General features: G+C 40.9%; 2 protein-coding genes across 13 annotated transcripts; one reads left to right on the forward strand and one right to left on the reverse strand.

The window, feature by feature from the left end:
* Window positions 1–1,109: 1,109 nt before the first annotated feature.
* Window positions 1,110–16,178, reverse strand: rnf157 (ring finger protein 157). 6 transcript variants are annotated; one of them, XM_076999758.1, is made up of 20 exons: window positions 16,009–16,178; window positions 14,213–14,331; window positions 10,712–10,800; window positions 10,459–10,605; window positions 10,071–10,188; window positions 9,688–9,754; window positions 9,534–9,577; window positions 9,298–9,345; window positions 9,138–9,209; window positions 8,807–8,966; window positions 8,474–8,586; window positions 8,085–8,320; window positions 7,689–7,797; window positions 7,325–7,433; window positions 6,668–6,846; window positions 6,389–6,457; window positions 6,190–6,238; window positions 4,964–5,083; window positions 4,074–4,108; window positions 3,561–3,695 (listed from the first exon to the last, which is right to left on the reverse strand). In XM_076999758.1, exons 1-19 carry the CDS (start codon window positions 16,094–16,096, stop codon window positions 4,074–4,076), a joined length of 1,971 nt encoding a protein of 656 aa, XP_076855873.1. In that variant the 5' UTR covers window positions 16,097–16,178; the 3' UTR covers window positions 3,561–3,695. The 6 variants fall into 6 exon arrangements, with proteins under 6 accessions (XP_076855872.1, XP_076855871.1, XP_076855875.1 ...); XM_076999757.1 differs by lacking the exon at window positions 4,074–4,108 and having other exon boundaries at window positions 1,110–3,695; window positions 6,389–6,454; XM_076999756.1 differs by lacking the exon at window positions 4,074–4,108 and having other exon boundaries at window positions 1,110–3,695.
* Window positions 16,179–16,332: 154 nt separating this feature from the next.
* srsf2a (serine and arginine rich splicing factor 2a) lies at window positions 16,333–21,193 on the forward strand. 7 transcript variants are annotated; one of them, XR_013129982.1, is made up of 4 exons: window positions 17,946–18,454; window positions 18,815–19,750; window positions 20,306–20,404; window positions 20,874–21,193. XR_013129982.1 is itself a non-coding variant. In XM_076999763.1 (3 exons), exons 2-3 carry the CDS (start codon window positions 18,096–18,098, stop codon window positions 19,125–19,127), a joined length of 672 nt encoding a protein of 223 aa, XP_076855878.1. In that variant the 5' UTR covers window positions 16,333–16,466; window positions 18,083–18,095; the 3' UTR covers window positions 19,128–21,193. The 7 variants fall into 7 exon arrangements, 4 of the variants coding, with proteins under 4 accessions (XP_076855878.1, XP_076855877.1, XP_076855879.1 ...); XR_013129983.1 differs by having other exon boundaries at window positions 18,815–19,139; XM_076999763.1 differs by adding an exon at window positions 16,333–16,466 and having other exon boundaries at window positions 18,083–18,454; window positions 18,815–21,193.
* The last annotated feature ends 482 nt before the right edge of the window (window positions 21,194–21,675 follow it).

The following is a 21,675-nucleotide window of genomic DNA, read 5'->3' on the forward strand; positions in this document are numbered from 1 at the left end:
GCGGTGAGGTCGAGTAGAACCAAGATGTTAACTAGTCCAAAATCAGCTGCTAAAAGGAGATCGTTCATCACTCGGACTAAACCAGTTTCAGTGCTGTGGTTACTCCTGAACCCAGACTGGAACTGCTCAAATAGATTATTAGATGATAAATAGTCCAGTACAGGCAAATGTCCATGGGAAACTATCTCTGAAGGAGCTACGAACATTTGTTGCCTTCCCTCCTTTTCATATCTGGAGCAAATGACCATATTTAGCCCTCTATAAACAATTTATTTGAAATCATTTATCCAGTCAAATCAATGCTCTCTTGTTAAGGTTTGAAGTGAAGCAGGATACACTCACTTGTGATTACTTGTAAAAGAAGCACATGGTCACCTCAGCGGCTTTGCATGCATGTGATTCGGTAAACAGCTCTTAATGATCTTAGTGATTTGCTCATATGCCATGTCCAGTATTAAAACCAAACACAGGGATGACATACGATTAGTCATTTTTCTTATACGAGGCAGTATTTTTCTGATACCTAAAGAAGAATGTGCTCACACAATGAAGGGTGAAATAATCATTTGCAGTGTTTCATGAGATCTAATGAAAGAAGAGGGCAAAGCAAACCCCAAGAAAATTATCAAAACATCTGATATTCTGACCTTCATGTTAACATTAACTCTCTTGACAACAGTTTCATTCAGTCTGTATTTGATAAGATTGATCCATATGGGAAAGTTAGGTACTTTGCTCCTTTGTAGTTCCAGAAGGTTGTTATTTATTTTGTTATTTGAAGCCAATATAATATTAAGTTCACTTTTTTAAAAGGGTGACCTTTAGCCATAGGCAAACCATATCAGAGATTTACAAGCTGAACATCAACTGCTCAAATATTAAAGTCTCCATGGACAGAATGGATCTGTCCAGATAATTCTTTAATCTCGGTGGATGTGATATCTTGAGGTTTCCTTTAAACACTTTAATGGGTTTCACTGGCTATCCTGATTGCTCCCATATCTTAACACCACAATGTGCATTTGAGAAGTATGGTTTCAAATCACACACGTTTGCATATTGTATTTCACAAAATTGGTAGCATTGGAAAAACATGAGCTTAGAGTGAGACAGGTGCAAAACATTTTGTTTATTAAGAATGTTTATTGTTTTGACATTTGTATCTTTCATTCTATAAAAGTGACTAATTTATAGACTCAGTCCATTTCATATCACAGTAATTGTTCCTATCGGTGCAGACTGACAACAATAAGACAACAGAAGTGGGTGCATTCTGGTTCTGAGTGTAACAATGCTCCATATGCGTTCTTTAAGGAACTCCGTCTCTACAGTAAACTAGCGTCCTTGGAGAATGATCAAACTTACATCTCACTGCACAGCTAGTTATCAATAATCTTACTGCACAGCTAGTTACCAATAATCTCACTGCACAGCTAGGTATCTAGTTTTTTAAGCACAAACCATGTCCATGCAGTCTTCTAAAACAACAGACCTTTTGCTGAAAAGTATGTATGTAAGCTGAGGCTAGAAACTTTAGCACAGAGGGGGCTACTGTAAATGTGTACTGCTAATGTACATGTGTTTTAAAACAGACATCTACCGAGTTGTGGGGAATGGTTGAAACGACCATGCTTGAATTACATTTGCCACATACTGGTCTAAGGAAACAAGCACACATTCCTAACTGTGCACTTTCCCAACTGTGAAAGGTCACAATGTTTCTCTTGTAGAAACGGTTCTTATAATTTACATCATTACCCATTTTTCACAGAACAAAACTGACCGCCTAATAACAATAACAAGACCTATAACAAGACCTACACAAACTAAAAAATTAAATATTTTCTTTACAAAAAAGGCATGTTTTAACAAGAGATCATAAATATGAATAATTTCGAATTGTCTCCAGAATTGTTCAGAACAGATTTCTGGTAGAAATATGGCATGTGTCACAAATGGGGCATGGTGTGGATATGACATATAGGGCAAAGTCAAAGGGCCCCAAATAAGATTATCAATCAATTAATGCAGATAATGTTACTCCTAATATAACAAAGTGTGAACTCTTCTAAGTGCTATATCCTCTGCAAACACCACTGTAAAATTCAGTGTTATCAACTGGTCGTCCAATATTGTCTAGTAGGTGGCACATTTACGCTGCATTTAAAATCAAACCAACTTCGTTGGCCAAAGTGCCAAGTAAACACGTTTGATATCCTGTAAAGGACGATGCACTCCTGCCATGTAGAATGCATTAAGTCGCATTTGAAAAGATCTGGCAGAACAAGGTCACACTGGCTTACCAATCCATATTCCTCGTGCAGACCTGTTCCCTGTAATGCAGCCCATGGGGCACTAGTAACCGTTTAGTTCCAAGTTCACAAACAAACTAATTACAGTACTGATCCCCAGCCCCCACCCCCCAAAAGAAAAAAAGATGCACCAACAGTCAACAGAGCTCAATAATAACCTCATTATTGTAAATGTATCATAGCATTATCTATGTGAGGTGTAATGCCATTTGCGGAAGATCTCTGATTTTTTTCTGATCACCAGTGATTTCGTCCATGTATGTAGCCAGTCTGATGTCGAAGGCAGGTGAGGCAGCTTTGTAGCTTTAGGCTGTTACATGACTTTGTGTTATACACAGCTGTAAGACCATCTCAGTGATATGCAGCAAATCTGATGAGGACAGTTGCAACACAAATATGTGTTATTGCTTTAAATTAATTCTGTGAAGCGTGAGATACCCCTTCAAGTAGAGCAGGCAAGGGGTTGATCTGGGAAATCTTCCCTTTGTTGGGTTCTTCTGTTGTTAAGCATTACAGATTTGCAAATTCAGCCACCATAGAGGTCTTTTATCTTTTTTTTCAGTTCCTGTGTCAGGGAAGGAAGTGCAACATGTTAATACTGACATTCAAACAGAGTATTCAGGAGCAGAGTTACAGTGAAGAAACACAGGACAGGTTTGTTTGGCGAGTCTGTGCATGCAAATGAGTATTTGATCCCTACTACACATCACATCATGCCAGTTCAGTGATGATTTCGCCTCTTCGTCCGATGAGGGAAGTGAAACCAAGTGGATCTGCTATACTACTGCCAAATGTAATTAGAAAGTTGTACACATCATCTATCACTGACCTCTCAAGAAAGCCCTTCATGAATCATGACTTCAGAAGATTCATCTTCACCAAATTTCCACCAGTTTTGCTCTGCTTTTTAGATACTCCTTCACATGTACTGATAAAGGAGCTTTTGCATCTACTGACAGGTGCTAATTAAAATTCCCTGCTTTACAAAGGTCTTCAATGTAGCTTAGCACAGTGAGAAAAGGAAGCCACATAAATATTTTGCTATCATACCAACTTGTACCAAAAGATCAGAAAGAAAACAAACTGAATAGAAGTCTCTAGCTGAATTCTAGTTTTGTGGAGACTAGGGTTTGGGGTGAAATGGAGAGTTGGTGTGGAAGCCTGACTGTCCTGATGCTGGTCCAGGGTAGGAACAGGCAGCTGCATTACAAGCAGACTGCAGAATGTTTCACACAGCTGGCGGTCCACGGCGTATTTTTGGTGTCGTCTTCGGACCTGCCCCCATGTTGGTGACCTGATGCTCCTCCAGGTTGATATTGCTGTTGGAGGCATGGTGGGACAGACGCTCCTGTGAACGCCGGTAAGCTTCGAGGTACAGCAATCCTGTAAAGCACACAGGGCACAGAGATCAGCCGACATCGAGGACACGTTGAGGGATGATGCAAAGAGGAGGATGCAAGATATTTGAGGAATGAAAACAAACAAAAGCACATAGTTATTAATTTGGGGCAAGAGAAGGCGCAAGAAATGGAAGGATAATAAAAGACAATTAATGATAAAGTCTGATCCTGGGTCTTTTCTCTTTCTGCAACTGGAGACCAGCAGTGAAAAGTGTTGCATACAGGTGCCTGGCATCTGTATAACTACCTTTTTGATGACTAAGGCAAAGAACAAAAGAAGGAAAGAGGGCAAAACAGGCTAATGACGGTATTCTGTGCGTTCGGTCTTCTGGGGAGCGAGCCCCTTGCCAAGAGCCCATACCTATTCCTCAATGTGAACAGGACACGAGTCCTCATCTGTCCATTCCACAGACATCCAGGGAGATAAAGAGAGAGAGATGGGGTGATGGGAGGAAAAAATGTAAAAAGAGAGATATAGAGAGAAAGAAAAGAGCACATTTACAGCACAACAAGAGATTTTATTGGACATTCACAGAAAAGAAGAAATCTGGTCTAAGAGAGAGAGGCTGAAATGTACAGAGATGATGAACAAATGAGAGGCTGGAGATTCATGCATGGGAGGGAGTATTGTTTGGATAAGAGTTATCATTATGAAATATTCTTTTCATTTATCACACATATTTGTAAAATGAAATGTGGGCTATATTTGATAACAGCTAGCCTGTGCAGCTTCTTCCAAAAGGACCTGAATAAGACTTATGATCAGAAGTACTTTGATGATATATGTGGATTTCGGTGCAGAATTGCGATACATTTTATTCTAGCTTTGCAGGTCTTGCTGTCATCATATATCTCTGCCCAGTCATGGCCACAATATGAGCTGAAAATGACATAAACCAACCAAATCAGAAGGTAGACAGAAAGATGGAGGAATTAAATGCAAAGCACCTAGGAGCTGGCAAACACTCAACATCAGCTTAATCACGCAATGTTTCTCAGATGGGAACGTTCAGACAGCACACACACACACACACACACACACACACACACCTGTACACACTACACAGCCTCACTATAAATGGGAGAATCGAGGGAAAGTGTGCGGCTACCAACTCCCCCTTTTAACACAGTTCTCAGAGGTTAAGGAAAACCACAGTTCCAGCCCTGCCAAACCTTGACTGCCCTTTTAAGCGGCACATCCGTTATGAAGAGCTCACCTAATCCCCTCCTCTCACAAAAGTTGCCACTCACCAGCGAATTGGCCATCAGCAGCCTGTTCATTGTCCAGGACTGTCAGACAGTGGGTGTCAGACTGGCCCTGATTGTTATTGTCAAACTCTGGACAAGGCGCCTCGTTCCTGCTGCGCCCACCTGCAAGCGAGGTCAGAGGTCAAACAGAGCAGCCAAGGCACAGTGGAGCACAGCAGAGTGTACGGGGGGGGGAGGCTAGGCCTGGGGGGGGGGGGCGTTGAAGCAGTGAGGTGCAGGGTGGTATGGAGCAGCCACTATGTGATGGCGGATGCACAGATGCACACGCGGCGTGACCCCAGCGCATACATGCACACAGACACGCATGAAAGTGCAGCGAGAACGTGGAATCCCGAGGATCGGCTCACGGACTCAGCGTTACTGTGGCAAAGAGTTTCTCAGATTTCACACAGCAGCTTAGAAATCCACAGTGAGATATCAGAATGTACATTAGATTGGCATGCATCATTATTTTTTTAACAAGTGTACCACACTTAAAAGGAAAACAGCGTAAGCCGAAAGCATTCACCATCAGTGACCAAAGAGTAAACAAGCACAATAATACTGCAACCCAAGCAGCAGAGGCACCGTGGCTACTAGACGCTAACACCCTGTCTTTTCATAGTGTTCAGAATATTACTAAAACAGCCTTCGCTTTCAAATCCATGTCCAGTCCTTAAAAAACAACAGCAGAATAGTAGTTCAGAAGAGCATATCTCCTGTCAGTATGCCAATACTCCTGTGAGTGTGGCAAAACAGTGCACCAGAAGATCAGTGAAGTCAGGACAGTGACTATCAGGACAATGCAGTAACATCCAGTAAGGATCAAAGGGATTCCTGCTTCCAAGACAGGCTACTTCTACAGTAAGGGCAGTTAAAGGCCATCGTCAAATGCTAGAGGATTATACCAGCGCAAAAACTGCACACCCAGAACACAAAACAAACACATTCAGTGAGAATGGACAGTCTAAATGAAATACACAGTGGTCAGACGCTTGTCACAGGCCACGCTGCAGAATTATCTCAGCAAAATGTTCAGTGGCCCCATAATGAATATGTTTATAGAGTGACTGAGCCATTTTTTATGAAGAATGTGCCAACAGGATGACATAGCATACTGCAATATGCTCTCTCTCTCTCTTTCTGTCTCACTCTCTTTCCTTTAATTTGTGCAGTTGGATATAGATGCATGGCAATAAATCAAAGACCCAAGCTGTGTTCATGTTTACCCTGGTCCTTAGTTGGGGATGCACAGTCGTCCTCTGTGACATCATTTCCCTAAGGAAGCAAACATTTCAAGAGTTAATTCTACACAAAGTTTAAAGCATTGGGAATTTAACTGCGAAGTGAAGAGATTTTTTGGTCCATTTAATGGAGTGATGAGGTTACATTTCTATCCTAATTAAATGTCTTAAATTATGATTGCACCTCCAAATCCTGTTCTTCACTCATGGCCGTCACAAAGTTATGGTCATTTGAGTCACTAGCGATTTCCTGCTAATGAAACAGAAATAGATGTTTCTTGTGCTTGTTTTCACAATGTTAAGACATCAAAACTCCAGCTCTAACACTTCAGTCTTATCATACATATGCGAAGATTTAACAGAAATTATGATTCTAAAAAGTATGTTTAAAGATTCAGTTATGAATGGGTCAGCAGTTGATAAGTTCGCCAAACGCTGGTCCTCCCCTCCCTCTGGGTCTCACCTCCCCCTCCAGCCCAGACGGCCCCAGACTCTGGGCCAGACTCTCCTGGGGCTCCTCGCCCTCAGCTGCCAGGTAGGAGCCAGACATGGAGGAGAGTGTGTCGGTGCTGATCTGGGAGTGCTGGCTCTGTGATGAGGCCATTGACATGACGGATTGCGCCAGACTACTGCTGACTGGCTCTGGAGCAGAGAGAGAGGATGAGTGAGCAGAACACTGAGCTACGCTCGGCATGCTGGGAACTCACTCTGGAGCATACTGTATGTGCAGCTATAACACACTGACAAAACATATGTAATATATTAAGGGAAAAAAGTCATGCTCTAAAATTACAAGAATACATTTGTAATGTTTAGAGAAAATTTTGAGAACAGAGTAAAAATGATAAAGGCCTATAATATTTTCCTATGACTTTTTTGTTACAATATTACCTTTTTCTTCTTAATTGTCAAAATACTTTTTTTTGTAACCTGACAACTTAAAATAGTACTTCTTATTGCTTAAAATATTATCACAGTTTCAACTTCATTTTTGTGATATAAGAATGTATAACTTCTTGAAATATTTTGATTTAATTCCCAAAATCTATATTTAATATTTTTGATCAGTGGCACTAAAGCATTGTGGTATGCAGCTGATGTTCTCGGGGTGAGGAGGTACCTTCAGGGGAGGCGATGGTGGATGACAGGGGCGTCCCTGTGCAGGACGACTGTCCTATTGCCCCCGACGAGGACAGAGTGAGGTTGTCACTCTCTGGCGTCACACCACACTGAGAAAAACATTATTGCCACTTCAGATGCCTCGTTCAACTCTGCGTTTTTGCGTGCCTTCAACAAGTCAATTTTTTCAAATAACTACTAACAAATGCTTGTTTTATGCAATACACAGATGTCTGCAAAGAGAATATAAAAATATGCAAAGACAAACCAAAACTGCACAAAACATCATTTGTAGGTCAGTTAGCTAACCAGGAATGAGACTTCAGTTCAGTTATGACCTCTGACTTCGTATAAGCTCCCAGTACCTCTTGCTGGCCCACAGGCAGCTTCCTCCTGCACACCTGAATCTCTGATTCGCTGCACGACTTCTCATCTTCCTCCTCGGGCAGCACTGAGGAATTCTGGGAGAGGGACCTGGGAGAGTCCCAGGATGCAGAAACATAAATGCCTTGCTAGTTTCTAAAGATTAAACTTGAAGTTACTCTATGCATGAATTCCACTTCATAATTTGACCCAGTTCTTAGAATAGTTTACAGAATTTAGTGGCAAAAGTCAAAGAAAGGTTAACTTATGGAATTATAAAGTACATAAAGGTGTGTAAATGTTTTATAGACAAATTTGACACACACTCCATAATGAAACTGAGGTCTCTCATCTGTACATGTTAATCCAGGGGACATGGGGGGCAGGGGGCCACTCACTTGGAGTCACTCTTCTTGAGTTTGAGGCCCTGGCTGGGGTTGATGGCATGCTCCACGGGGGACAGGGAGTGTGTGGTGGTGTTGTGGCCCTCACTGCTGTACGATGGCAGGGCCCCCGAGACGTGGCCCCTCTTCAGGCCTTGCGGAGGGGGAGCAGAGGGCGAAGGGTTCAAGGGGCCGTTGAGGGCCTCCAGCAGAGACACGGCCTCGTAGCCGGCCGGAATGTGCTCCGGAGCCTGGAGCACGCCACGGACGAGAGAGAGATGGCCTCAGCTGTGACAGCGTACGCTGCTACAGGCTTTCACAGCTGGTTTAACAGGTAGCTGTGTTTCTTTGCATCTGCGCTAAACCATGCTTAGTGAGGTAAATGTGCAGGTCTGCTGTGTTACCGAGTGCTCCTCAGAGTCGGAGGTCTGTGAGGTGATGACCGGGTTGAATCCAGTTGGCGAGATGGGGTTCAGCTTCCTCCTCAGGGCTCGAATCTGCAGTAGGGCTCGAAATGCTGCAAACAGCGTCAGATAACAAGCAAATGCTTGATTGAAAGATATAATGCAAAAAATCTTCAAAAAACACTCTTCAATCTTGTGTGCTTGGGAGAGTCTACATTCTCTAAGCTCTGCAAATAATCATCAAATTATTATGAAGCACTCACAATCCAAACAGGATATGCAGAGTTGAGGTGGGTGAGGCGGTCCAGAAACAGACTCTTAATTTGTACTTACGCAAACGGCAGATTGGACAGCAGTTGGCCTGATAACGCAGTGTGTCTGCACAGGCGTTGCATAAGCACAGGTGTCTGCAGGGCAAGATGAGGGTGTCACGAACATCTGACAGGCACACCACACACTCTGCACTGTTGTCACTTATTTCGTCCTCAGCCACCTGGAACGGGTGTGGATCATAAAGAAATAATAGACTAAGACAGTAATGAAAAATAACTAAACAGTTAGCAATGAAGGACACGTCATAACTGAAACATCTTTCCAGTAACTTTACGATCTCTTACTGGGTTTCTCCTTCATGCATTTCAAGAGGATGAGACTGATTACTTACTTTAGATTCCTGGGTGTTGTATTTGTTTTCTATGCCATAAATTTCCTGTAATAGGTAACTGACTCCGTCCACCTGAAAGACCACCAGAAAACTTCTACTAGAACCAATGCACAATTGCTCAACTAGACCTCATAGATCATTACATATTTAGAGCATTTACCACTTGCTTCTGCTTTAATGGCTTCACACAATAGCTGCCATCCATGTGCTATAAAGAAAGACAAAAGATACTTTGCACTAGAGGAAGAGAAGATTCATGTTTTTTTTTTTGTTCAACAAAAGGCTGTCTAATTTGTTACTCATCATTTAATTTAAGCCTACATTTAACTAGTCCTTAGAACCCTCATGGCCACCAACCACGACTACATTTGAAACATCACTCCAGAGACTGCCTACCTTCTCAAAGGTTGCAAGAAGAATGTGAGAGTGTCCTAAGTGCTCTGCAGAAAAGAAAAAACATTAAGACAAAAATCAGAATCCCATGTTCCTCTAATGACTACAGCAATAATCACATATGAGGACACGTATGAGATGAGGCGGTTCATCTCACCATCTCCTTCATCGACCACTACTTGTACAACCATTGGGAAGATTTCTTTATCCATGTCAAATAAAAGCTGAATGAGAGCAGTTCAACAAGATTAAAACACAGCAGGCATACAGCTTTTGCAGTTGTAACAATGTACTGCCCTGAACTAACCCCCTTAGTAGCTACACCTAATTAAAGCTAATTTAATACAAAATCACTTTAAACATTAGTTTATGAAAACAAGTTTATAAAAAAATTAACCAGGAGAAGTAAACAGCTTATTTTTAAAGTGAATGAAACATCTGTCTGTGTCTCTCTTTCTCTCAAATGTACACACACATCAGCACAAGAACACACAGCAGCAGATGCCTCACAGAGAGGTCTAGGGTTAAACGTGCGGTCACCTCCTCGTCTGACCACTCTGATAAGTTGACAGAATGCGAGGGCAGGCAGAACTGCTGACAGACACCTCTCTTGAAATGCACAGTCTCAGACTGCAGGGAGCTGTCCTGTGGCAGGTATCTGTCAATACACAACAAAACACACAAACACAGCACTTAACCAGGCAACCCACAGCCTTTCGTTTACAGCGAGAGTCTTCAGAATGAATAAATCACACGCAGGAACTCATATTAAAATATGTACTGATCAAAATGATGTAAATATGCACTGTTGTATCCAGGACACATGCAACATAATTTCTTGGCCATTACATAAAATAAGCTGTTTCAGGCAGTGTACCGTGTGTAAACGTGTATGGAGAGGTTTTTGACCACCAGTCCTATGACTCACGTGGGCACACCATTGTGGAACTCCTCAGTGGCTTGGTAGTATATTGTGATGGCAACTTGTGTGTCAGCGTCAAAGGTAAACTCAATGTTGTAGCAACTGTGGCCTTTCCCAGTCTCTTGCCCTGGTAACGTCATGTCTTCGCTACACCTGGAGACAGAACACCAGAATTCATCACGTTCGAACGCGGGATACGTTTAGAAGAACGTGTCCAAACCTTTCGGCAGGCTGCTATGAGCTGTCGTGGATGTCTCACCTGGCCAGGCGCAGGGTATCTTTGCGGATGTTGATGAGGCTACGCAGTGTTTTCACTGGCTCGTGAGCTGCTGCTGCACTGTACGGGAACTGTTAAGCACCACAGTAAAATCAGTAAGTTAAAAAGGCAACAGTGACAGCTACAGTATCCTAACCAACTCAAAACTACTATCCAAAGTGTAACATTCACCAGTTACTGACTAAGATTGTATAGTGTATCTTCAGTGGATTTACAATCACAGTGGATTTACTCTTCAGTGGATTTACAATCACATAAAACATCATTCTGAATACAACTTAAACCCCGTCTGATCCATTAAAGTTGACACCTGGCACAGGTATTACATGTGTGTGTGTGTGTTACATGTGTTCATCAACAGACATGCCTGTGTGCTCTAGATGCAGTGTGTCTCTCTCTGTCTGTGTGCAAGTTGTGTAAATCATCACTGGGGTTTATGGGAAAGTGTTAGTATGCATAATTGACAAGACCTAAGAACTACAAGAACTAACAAAGCAAAAGCTATATTGCGCCATCATAACTTAATAATAAAGCCAGAAGAGCATGAAATATTAAATATTACAAACTGAAAATGTATTGAAGCTGAGAAGCATAAGAGGAATGTGAGCTGATCCCAACACTGTCTGACAAAGCTGCTTCGCCATACAGTTCACCTATGGTTACGTAAAACAAACTGCCATCATCTGTTAGGTCAGAATATCCACTTCTCAACTTCAGAGGTTCCCTGTTAGTTCCCAATTCAGCCAAACCTGACAAATGAACTTTTCCAGTAGTGTCAGCTGTGTTGAGACAGTTTCCCTCTTCTTGTAGGCATTTTCCCAACCAAGCATGGCTCTATAATTTCACTGTCACATTCAACTGTTCAATAATGAAATTAATCTGGGTTGCATTCTTTTATACTCTTCTGGGAATGCAGCAATCCATTCTGCAATAAACTCAAACCTGTTTCAGGTGGCATTAGCCCAGACTGGCTTTACTGTTGTCTAATACCACTATTTAATTTGAGGAGTTGGTTTAGCTGAGTTAATTTAGATACAAGCTGTAAGTACAATCTGTTCCGTGTTGAGTAAAATAAATGTTAAAGGAATACACTCTTGACCTCAGCCCTCGCTCTGTTACAGTCAGCAGAGCCAGAGTGGCTAATCGGGAGATTCGGGAGGATTCCCTATGGGCCGGTTCATGTCAATCTCTAGTTTGGGCCGATTAGGAGGGAAAAATAATTTTGGGCCGGATTTGGGCATGAAACTCCCGGGCTGAAAAAGTAGCCCACTCCAGCCCTGACAGTCAACATAAAAAAACATCCAATAATAAACAAATTAACTAATGAATCTATATTCAAACCTGTTTTTCAAAAACAATTCAATGATGGGGTAATACATAACATTTAATTATTTTATATATCAACAATGAATGTAAACACATTCACAGAAAAATTTTCAAGGAAAATTGAATAATCCTTCTTGGGTAAATATACAGTCAAAATTATTAAAAGTGGCGTTGTCACCTCTAAAGCTATGTTTAGCAAGATTTGTGGCATTCTGTTTTATATGCAGCACCAAATAACCAGATATTTGGTTAGTAAATAGTAAATAGATAATAATAATAATAATCATTATTATTATTATTAATAATAATAACAATAATAATAATAGTAAATAATAATAATAATAGTAAATAGATAGTAAAAACTATATCTTTGTTTCCATTTAGGTGTAAAATATTAATGTTTATTAATTTGTTTATGGTACAAATATTTACATGCTGTAAATGATCCTGGATGATCAGTACAAATTTCAGCCCAACTGATGAGGTGTAGAGTATGCATATAAAGATGTGTAGCTCAGAGAGTCAAACTGCAAAAATTAATAATAATACAAAAAGGACTTACAATAGAACTGCAGGATATAATAATGTCTCATGAGGCTTTACATGATTTTTCATTTAAATTTTTTTTACATGAGTTGGGAGGTCTGGGTGAGTTGGCATAGAATGGCCCGTGAGCCTCCCGCCCTCATGTCCCCCCCATCCCCCCCTCCTTCCCCTCACCCCCCCCCCCCCCCCCCCCCCTCTCCCACTGGGAGCAGAGCATGAATGTAACTCTCTGTATTCACTACAGCAAGCTGGTGCTTATGTCCACATCACCAGCCCATCTGCTTAGAGAACCAGCACATTATTAATGCAGACTGAGGCTATACACATGCGTACGCATACAGACCAACATAAAACAACATCAAACACACCTTCCAGCCCCAGATAAGGTACACGTGGTATGAATTACTACAATGTCTGGACGACGTTGCTACTTTGAAATTTACACTAACACGACTTCAAATTCACATCTAAAACATTTGCTAGGATTTGCTATATTGCCTATAAGTCAACAACTGGCACTGATTCTAAAACGCAATATGTTTCAATTCAGGAAGCCTGGATATGTAGAGACCTGAGAAATATCATGATTATGAAATATGGCCACAATCCATAAAACCGTAACCTGGTAGCCATTATTTTGTTACTCATCCAGGATTCAGACTGAACCAGGATTTGAAGTTTGTCAAATATTCTTTTTTATTTTCAATTTGTTGTATTTTTTAAATATGAAATAGAGTTTTGGGGTATTGTGCTGCATCCTCAAACTCCAGGATGTTTCTCTACTGCAACCTGCAATGCTCAGCAAGACCAATGAGCACCTGTAATTATCCCCATGAACATGGATTGTGTATTTGAATATATGTGCATCATTATATTCTCTTACTTCAGATTTACAAATGAAAGTAATTACATATGATCAATAAATAGTAAGACCTATGATCCCGCATGACGATTTGGTTTCTGACACCCAGTTTAATCCTAAACATAGAGCTAAACAGGTATGCCAATGGCAAGTCACAAATGGCATGGCTTGAATGGCCATGTGCAACATGCTGGACCAAATCTCAGGTGTTGTAATCTAGTTGAACTAAAGGCTTGATTAGCACTCACTCAGATTATATGCTGTGGTGCATTAACATTGCTTTCACATTCATCTCCCATCACTCCCTCTGAAAATGGCTTATGGGAAGCAGAAAATAAAAAATGACATCATGTAAAAAGTCATGTTAACCCATTTAAATGCTCTTGATTCAACTCGTTCTCAAAACTTGCTGAGTTCAAATCGTTGTGATCTTACACAGATGGACATTTGATGTTGAAATGAACTGACATATTGATGTTGAGTATAGAACTAATAGAAGATTCTTGCAGTGAGTGTAAAAAGTGTGCAGAATTTATAATCACAGAATAAATTCAGGCTGACCCAGGTGATGAAATCATACAATAAAACTGGTTAATGTAGACCACTAATGTTTTTGCATTTACTCTGATAAAACTGTTAGAGACTTAGTTATTTGTATCAGCATTCTAAACATGCAATTTTCCTCAGGCTTCACAAAATAAGCAGCAATGTCTATGTCCAAGTGTGTCTATGTGAATTATTTGTCTTACTGTGACTGGTCTGTTTCCCAGAAAGTTGAGATCAGTGTTTTCGCCAAACAGGTAGCCCTCAGGATGGGTTGAGTCAAACTTCTCACCTCCCATTATAAAATGGCTGGCAAAGTAGCTCCCTATAAAACAAAACACAACAAATAAATGAGAGTTCAAATTAAGCTGAATTTACCACAAACTACTTTAACATATAGGTCAAAAATTGATCTGTTCAACATATTGGTTATTGAGTCCAGTTAGTATATGTTTACTATGCATTCATTATTAAACACCTGTTTGATTTGAAAGACACACTTTGTACAGTTCAAATGCATAGTTTATGTTTGCTATTCTCTACATCTTCAGCCATAGCCAGTCTCTGCATATTGAACTGCTACTACATATATACTCTATATATTTCGATGGCAGAGCATTCTCAACCCAGAGGTGACCGTGTGTGTATGAAAACTCCAGCAATACTGCCTTATGTAGACATATCAGAGCAACAACCACTACCATGTGTTGACAATAATCAAACAACCAGATAATAGCTATTCAACACTGGTCATGTGGTAAGCTGAGCATTTATAAGAGGGATAAAAATTTCCTGGCAAACTGTGCCAGAAATGGGCTGTAATGGGACCGACCATCTCTAATTGGGCGATGACACATTGCCCCCAAAGTGTATGTAATGATGTGAACAGCAATTTTACAGACAAAGTAGGTGTTTCTAATGAACCTAAGTGATGAGGGTATATCCATGTCATTACTGCCGGATACTGATGCTAATGCAAGATACACAATATTGAACAAGGATATGCAAAAAAGCTCTATGTTTTCTGAAAGTTATTAAGTTATTAAGAATACACAACCACAAGCATATATGACCTGTAATATGGTCTACCATAGTCTAAAGTGGTCTGCATGATTAATGCATGATTACATTTACACTTAATGTTGCTTAAAACCCCATACTGAACCATTACCATTAACATAATTATAATCAGTAATCCCAAGATATGAACATTGTGCAGTGTCATTTTGAAAACACATAGTACCATTTTTTATTCCAATAGATTTTCTTTTTGGAATAAACCTCTGACAGTTCTGAATTGTTCAAACATCTGTGGTGTTTCACAGATAATATAAAATGATGCCAGATTCAGCAGACAAAGACACCCAAGCTGTAGTGAGCCTAATGAACTAAGTTACCTCAGCCAAGATGATTCAGACAGAAACAAGAGACCGCCTGGTTCTTATGACAATAGTACATTACACATTACACAAAGAGTACTGTCATAATAAATAGTGAAATTTGCTCAATACAAATCCAATAGCATAATCCCAAATTTTAAACTAACCTACAATGCTGTTGTAGTATAGGGAGTGAGTGACAACATGTATGCACCTCAAGGCTATATGTCAGCATAATTTACATGGTTAGCAATAAGATAAATAGCTACCATCAAAACCAAAATAACATTTGCAGTGAACTGACAAAATGCAGTGGGTGGGACCCCACAGGTTAAGAATAACTTCCATGTGATTATTCTTTTCAGAGTATGAACAGTGACATCATTTAGACAGGAAAAGGAAAAGCTTTCCTCAATAAATCGCCCCATTTCACTCATCTAAGCAGGTGTAGCGCACTCCATCTAAAAAGACTGCATGGAAAAGTGCAACAGTAGTTGTTTTGCAGTTTAGCAAGCCGTGTACTGACAAACTTTAGTTTTACATTGTAACTAAAGGAGTAATGTAAAATGAAAAACCTAAGCATCCTTAAAAAACAACAACATTAATAGTAGTAATTTTCTTACCGGTTTTCGGTGGATATCTGTAAACAGAGTTGGATGGTATGTCAACCTCCTCCACTCCAGCATTTTGCCTGCTTGTCAGAGCGCCCATTTCCAGGTAGACTATTTTATAATTTAAAATTCAGCTGAACGAAGCCGCCGCAAGGACGGAGCAAATTGTAGTGTCCTGCTCTTTTCTCGTATTATACCCGCTCCATCTCCAAGCGATGCTGATACTATAGCTCTTATATTTTCGAGATTTCATGGGATTACTCTTAATGCTTCCTCTAATGCTTCGCGAAGTGACGGTGGTTGTTTTGTTTCCAGACAAGCAGCTTGTGTTCCCAAACCTGAGCCCTTCACTCGCTCCTCGCCTTCAACAGCGTGCTGGGACGCGGCGTACGGTGCCGCTTTGACGACGAGAACGTCACTCCGGCCGGACCGATTTTCGGTGTAGTTTATAGCCTACATCATCCTATAAGGTACTATTGTTCTTTCAGGCGAGCGGGGTTCGTCCAACTGTCAAAGCAGAGCCCGAATGGCTACCCTGACGTCAGGCGTAAATCCGGACCTGGTTTTGCGCAGTACAATACGGCTCCTATTTCGCTCAACCTGACCTTCCCAAAACATCACCGCAGTGCAGTGCAGGCGCAGCCATTTAACGCTGCGATTTTCGGTGATTGCTTTTTGGCACACCTATATGGTAATGCGTTGCTTTTTTTAATCTTAAAAGGCATTATATTATTTATTACTTTATAATACATTAAGGATTTCAGAACTGGAAAACTGATACCTGTAGGCCTAGGTGAGTAGCGTACTTGAAAGTAGCGGTCCATATGCAAGGACTCTGGAAGAAGGGGTTCGTACACTCAGATACAAGTATCAAAATCTAGCTTTAAATCGAACTATTCTGCATAAAAACTGACAGTCCTAAAGCTGGCTTTTACATAAGCAAGCTCAAATGCTAACGGGCACTGGACATTTTATCATACAAAGGCCTTATGTCAACCCATCCTTATCATTCATCCATCTTATCGTGTCATGAGACTGCGAGGCGAACTTTTATTGCAACTGGATTATTTTAAATGGGGTTTTGTGAGCTCATAAAAGTCATAGCCTGTGATAAGAATATATGCACTTCATGCTACAATTAAATATAACGTATTACTGGTTAAGATATGCCTACAGCGAGCATCGGTGACTAGATGCAAAATACTTTCAGTGAAAAAGTTCCGACTCGATAAAATCAAACTCATTATAGAGTCTTACATTACTCGTATGCTTTGGTTTCATGTCTTTTTTCGTTGAATAACATCAGAGGAACCCGCGGCGGATTAAGGAACAGAGGACCGGTCTTTAATAAAATTCTTCATTTTCTGCATTTTTGGGTAGGCTATCAATAAACGTAGACAACTTTAGGAAGTTTTAGATGAAATATGTAAACAAATAATTAGGTTATGCATTTAAGTAAATCAAAATGAAATCTGGATAAAATGCAAATTCGTGTTATTTTTTAATCACACTTATCTAAATCGATCGTTTTATGTTTTCTTCAACTGAACCATTACCTAACCCGATTTAACAATGTATCAACGCACCATTGTGCCAAGTAAATCCGGCACTTTTATTTATGCTTCTATTTATTGATTTGTTAATCCCTTAGTTTATTTATTAAGAGAAAAAAATGCCTGAAATGACGAAGCCGCACAGGATACCGCACAATTTTGATTCTTTTGTGCAACACTATTCAGGCATCATCAGAGCTAATTTAGCTAGCTTAAATATATCGTCATTAAGGGCCCAAATGTATAACATTTCCAAAAGTATTCAATTTCAGAAGACAATTACAGTAGCTGCCTGTAATAAGAAGATAAATCCGGCTGTTGGCAAATGTAATATAGAGTGCGCATGCGTGGTGTTATGCGCATGCGCGGTCCGTGAAGCGGCCACACACGATAAAGCGCTACACCGGAAATCCTCTGGCTGCCATTTTAGGTTTAGCCGCGCAGCGTGTTCGGCCTGGGTTAATGCAACCTAACGTTGTTTATCGCTTTTAAACTCAGTGTCGTGCGTTCTCCTTTTTACGTTTAACATACAGCTGGTGACCAAGGATGAGCTACGGAAGACCTCCGCCCGATGTCGAGGGGATGACTTCGCTAAAAGTCGACAACCTCACTTACCGAACCTCGCCGGAGACGCTGCGGCGTGTGTTCGAGAAGTACGGCCGGGTGGGGGACGTCTACATCCCCCGAGACCGCTACACCAAGGAGAGTCGCGGCTTCGCCTTCGTGCGCTTCCACGATAAGAGAGACGCCGAAGACGCGATGGACGCGATGGACGGAGCTTTGCTGGACGGGCGGGAGCTGCGGGTCCAGATGGCGCGCTACGGCCGCCCGCCGGACTCGCACTACGGGCGGCGCGGAGGACCTCCCCGCAGATACAGCGGATACGGGCGGAGGAGCAGCCGCAGGCAAGGCCTTAAAACTCGGCCTCGGGTCTTCGGTGTAACCGCGGTCGTGTGTCCTGAACCGCGGAGCTCCATTTAGGGGGAAAGCAGCTAAAAGTGTTTCGTCTCACTGTGGGGCCTTGCTGAGGGTTTCAAACTGGTGCTGGCTAACAAGCTAACGTTAGCTTAGCTTCATATGTGGATCCGTAAACCCAATTTCTTATCTAGTTTATCTTTAGTAGATGGAACGTGTTTCCCGCCTAATTTTAAGACTGTTTATTGATCACATATTGACTTGATTTGAAGTATTTAGATAAGGTATATTTAATGTTCTTGTTTTACTATTGAGCATAGTGCACTGGTGCTAACATTTTCTTTTTTTAGCCGCAGCCCACGGCGCAGGAGACACAGCCGGTCGAGGAGCAGGAGTCGGTCTCGTTCCCGAAGCAGATCTCGTTACAGCCGCTCCAGATCCAGGTCTTACTCCCGGTCCCGCTCCAGGTCTCGCTCCCGGTCTAAAACCCGCACACCGCGCAGAAGCAAGTCCAAGTCACCGTCGAGGTCCCGTTCGAGGTCCAAGTCAAAGTCGAGGTCCAGGAGTCGCAGTCCTCGATCCAACAGGGGATCCAAGTCGAGGTCCAGATCCCGAAGCAGACCCAAATCTCCTGAAGCCAATGGAACTGTCCAGGAACCATGAAACCAAGCCTAGGTGAGAACAGACATCTGAATGTAAAAAAAAGGTGACCAGTTTATTTTTTGGTCCCCACGCCCCATAACGTATTTTAACCTTCACATCTCACTTTAACTTTTTGCTTTTTATCTGCTGTTCTTGAGCTTTATAGTACTAGCTGTAAATATGAAGCAGGTTAACAAATGCCACATCAGGAGAGCTGGATGAAGAATATCTGGCATGTTATATTCATAGATTTGATGCCTTTTAAATTAGAAATGTACTGCTAGACTATAGATTTTTGTTCACTTTTTTTGGGACCATTCTTTGGGAAATGGTGCAAATGATGCATGCTTTGAAGGAATGCATGATTTTAGATGTCTTTTAATGCACATCCTGATACTGGTTTGGAGCAGCCAAAGGTAAAATCGTAAGTATTTTTTTAATTTGCAAACAATAGATTGTGGGTGGTAAATCTTTCATCTAAATGTGGAATTCTCTCCTCCAAGCTGCTGATTCCTGTTTGCAAAAGAGGAGTTTGGGGGCAGTTTGAGAGCAGTTAGTGTGTGATCCGACCATTGGCTGCCTGCTGCTGGTTGGCGGTTGCTATGGAGCAGGTCGGTCTCATTGAGTGTTGAGGTGGTGTTGAGGTACGTTCGAAGGACAACGGACTGAGGCCTTTTTCATCATCCTTGTCATACGCCCATGTCTATGGTTGCATAGACAAAAGCAGGATGGAAATGGGATGGTTTCTTAAAGCTAGTTTAAGGAGTCAGCAAGTGGAGTCATAACTGACCCATGCAGTTCTTCATTTCAAGAATGTTACACAGTATATTTTTTCTGATTTTTGTTAGTCTGCTGACATCTTAAAGTTGCTTTTGGAAATGCATACCCAACCCCCAGGTTTGTTGGTTTATTTCCCTGAGGTTTCTCAACCCTAAGTAGGGTGTACAACTAACTTGAGCAACTTTCAGATGCTTGTTGCTCTATAGACAAGTGTAAGTGTAAAAGGTGTGCTTTACTAAGTGTGGACTTTTTTTTTTTTTTTTTTTTTTTTTTTTTTTTTTACTGAAGGTAACAAAGTGAGCATTGCTTAACCAGCAATTGCTGCTTTTATTGACAATACAAGCCACAATTTGCTTGTATAAGTGAAATGTTGTCTACTTTTAAGTTCTTCAGTACTCACTAACTCTTTTCTTTCCTAGATGATCTCAGATGATTGAGTCTTCAATATGAGGATCACTTCGAATGGGGGAAAAAATCCATCTGAGGATTTCTAAATTCACCTGCTCTCAGACCAAAAGGTTATTGTAACTTGGTCTACATCTTTTAAAGGATTAATTCATTTTCAGTTGACCAGACAATTCTGTATCACTTTTTGAAGTTTGTGATCATATGCAATTTAATATTTACCCTTAAGTGACGTTCTTAGGTGAACATTTATCATTTGATAGTTTTTGCATTTGTTTAGTACTTCATGTAATTGAATCTCCCAGACAATAATGTAAGTTCATTTTAATCAAAACTCATTAATCTTTTTTTCTGACACATTGTGAATTCAGGTCCTTAATGTAGTAAATCTTAATTTTTTATTTTATTTTTTATTTGCTGTGTAGGGAAAATTTGGCCAGATTAAAAACCCAAGTCAGATTTGATTTGCATACAAAGAAATACAAAACCTTGTAATATTACTTTTGTAGTTACTGAGCAAACACCTTTTTGTGTTAATTGCTAATTTCTAATATTCTTTCTTGTGTATCTTTTGTGCACTAGGCGCAGTTGCGCAGCAGTTGAGTATTGCTGGTTAGCTGTTAAGGTGGCGTGTTGCGGTGCAGAGTGCTTGGCTGTTTCCGGTAATTCTCCTGATTGCTCCTGTGTAGCGGCTTGATTTGACGGTTTTTAAGCTGAAGTGCATCGTCCTTTTGTAGAATGATCCTGTGCAGGTTCTTCAGTGTCAACTTTGTGTGTTTTATTCAGACATTGGGAGGTAGTGCACCATCATTATTACGTTTTGAATAGCAGCTTTTGTCATGTGGGGGGAAAACACATAATTGTAAAATCCATGTGAAGCTAATAAAATTCCTTTGTGTTAATATACGTTTGTTCCTTCATTAATGAATGATGTGCATTTTGTGATTATGTAATGCAGCAAAGAGTTGAGGGCCGCAGACTGAAAATAAAAGCTTAAGCAATTTCACAGCAAGTGCCTAACAAATGCAACAACCTGCAAGAAGGTCTGGGCCATTCTAATGTACGAATTTATGGACTAGTTTAGGTCCGTGTGGGCATGTTGGAACAAGATGAGATCCCTAAAGATTCTGGGCCTATACAAAGTAATGTAGATTCGTTGAGCTTAAAATATTAGTCATACTGACGACTATCAACTACCCAACCCAATGTTGATTGCCCACTTTGACTAGCCCAGGGTCCAGTGGACCCTGTATGTAATACACATGTGAAGGGGGTGGTCATTGCAAATATTTTCTGATTTATGAGCCAAGGCCAGTGAATCTCAGTTTGAAAAAAAATCTTTAAGCTGAAATGGACCTTATAAAGACCTTATAAAGGTCTTTAT

This window comes from Brachyhypopomus gauderio, chromosome 3, assembly GCF_052324685.1.
Source record: "Brachyhypopomus gauderio isolate BG-103 chromosome 3, BGAUD_0.2, whole genome shotgun sequence".
In the NCBI taxonomy this organism is placed as follows: Eukaryota; Metazoa; Chordata; class Actinopteri; order Gymnotiformes; family Hypopomidae; genus Brachyhypopomus; species Brachyhypopomus gauderio.

Coding starts and splice junctions, on each gene's coding strand:
- srsf2a (XM_076999763.1), top strand. CDS start 18,096: ATGAGCTACGGAAGACCTCCGCCCGATGTCGAGGGGATGACTTCGCTA. Junction 18,455..18,814: donor GGGCGGAGGAGCAGCCGCAG/GCAAGGCCTTAA, acceptor TTCTTTTTTTAG/CCGCAGCCCACGGCGCAGGA.
- rnf157 (XM_076999756.1), bottom strand. CDS start 16,096: ATGGGCGCTCTGACAAGCAGGCAAAATGCTGGAGTGGAGGAGGTTGAC. Junction 9,210..9,297: donor CATTAAAGCAGAAGCAAGTG/GTAAATGCTCTA, acceptor GTGGTCTTTCAG/GTGGACGGAGTCAGTTACCT. Junction 6,458..6,667: donor CGTCTGGGCTGGAGGGGGAG/GTGAGACCCAGA, acceptor CTGTTTCATTAG/CAGGAAATCGCTAGTGACTC.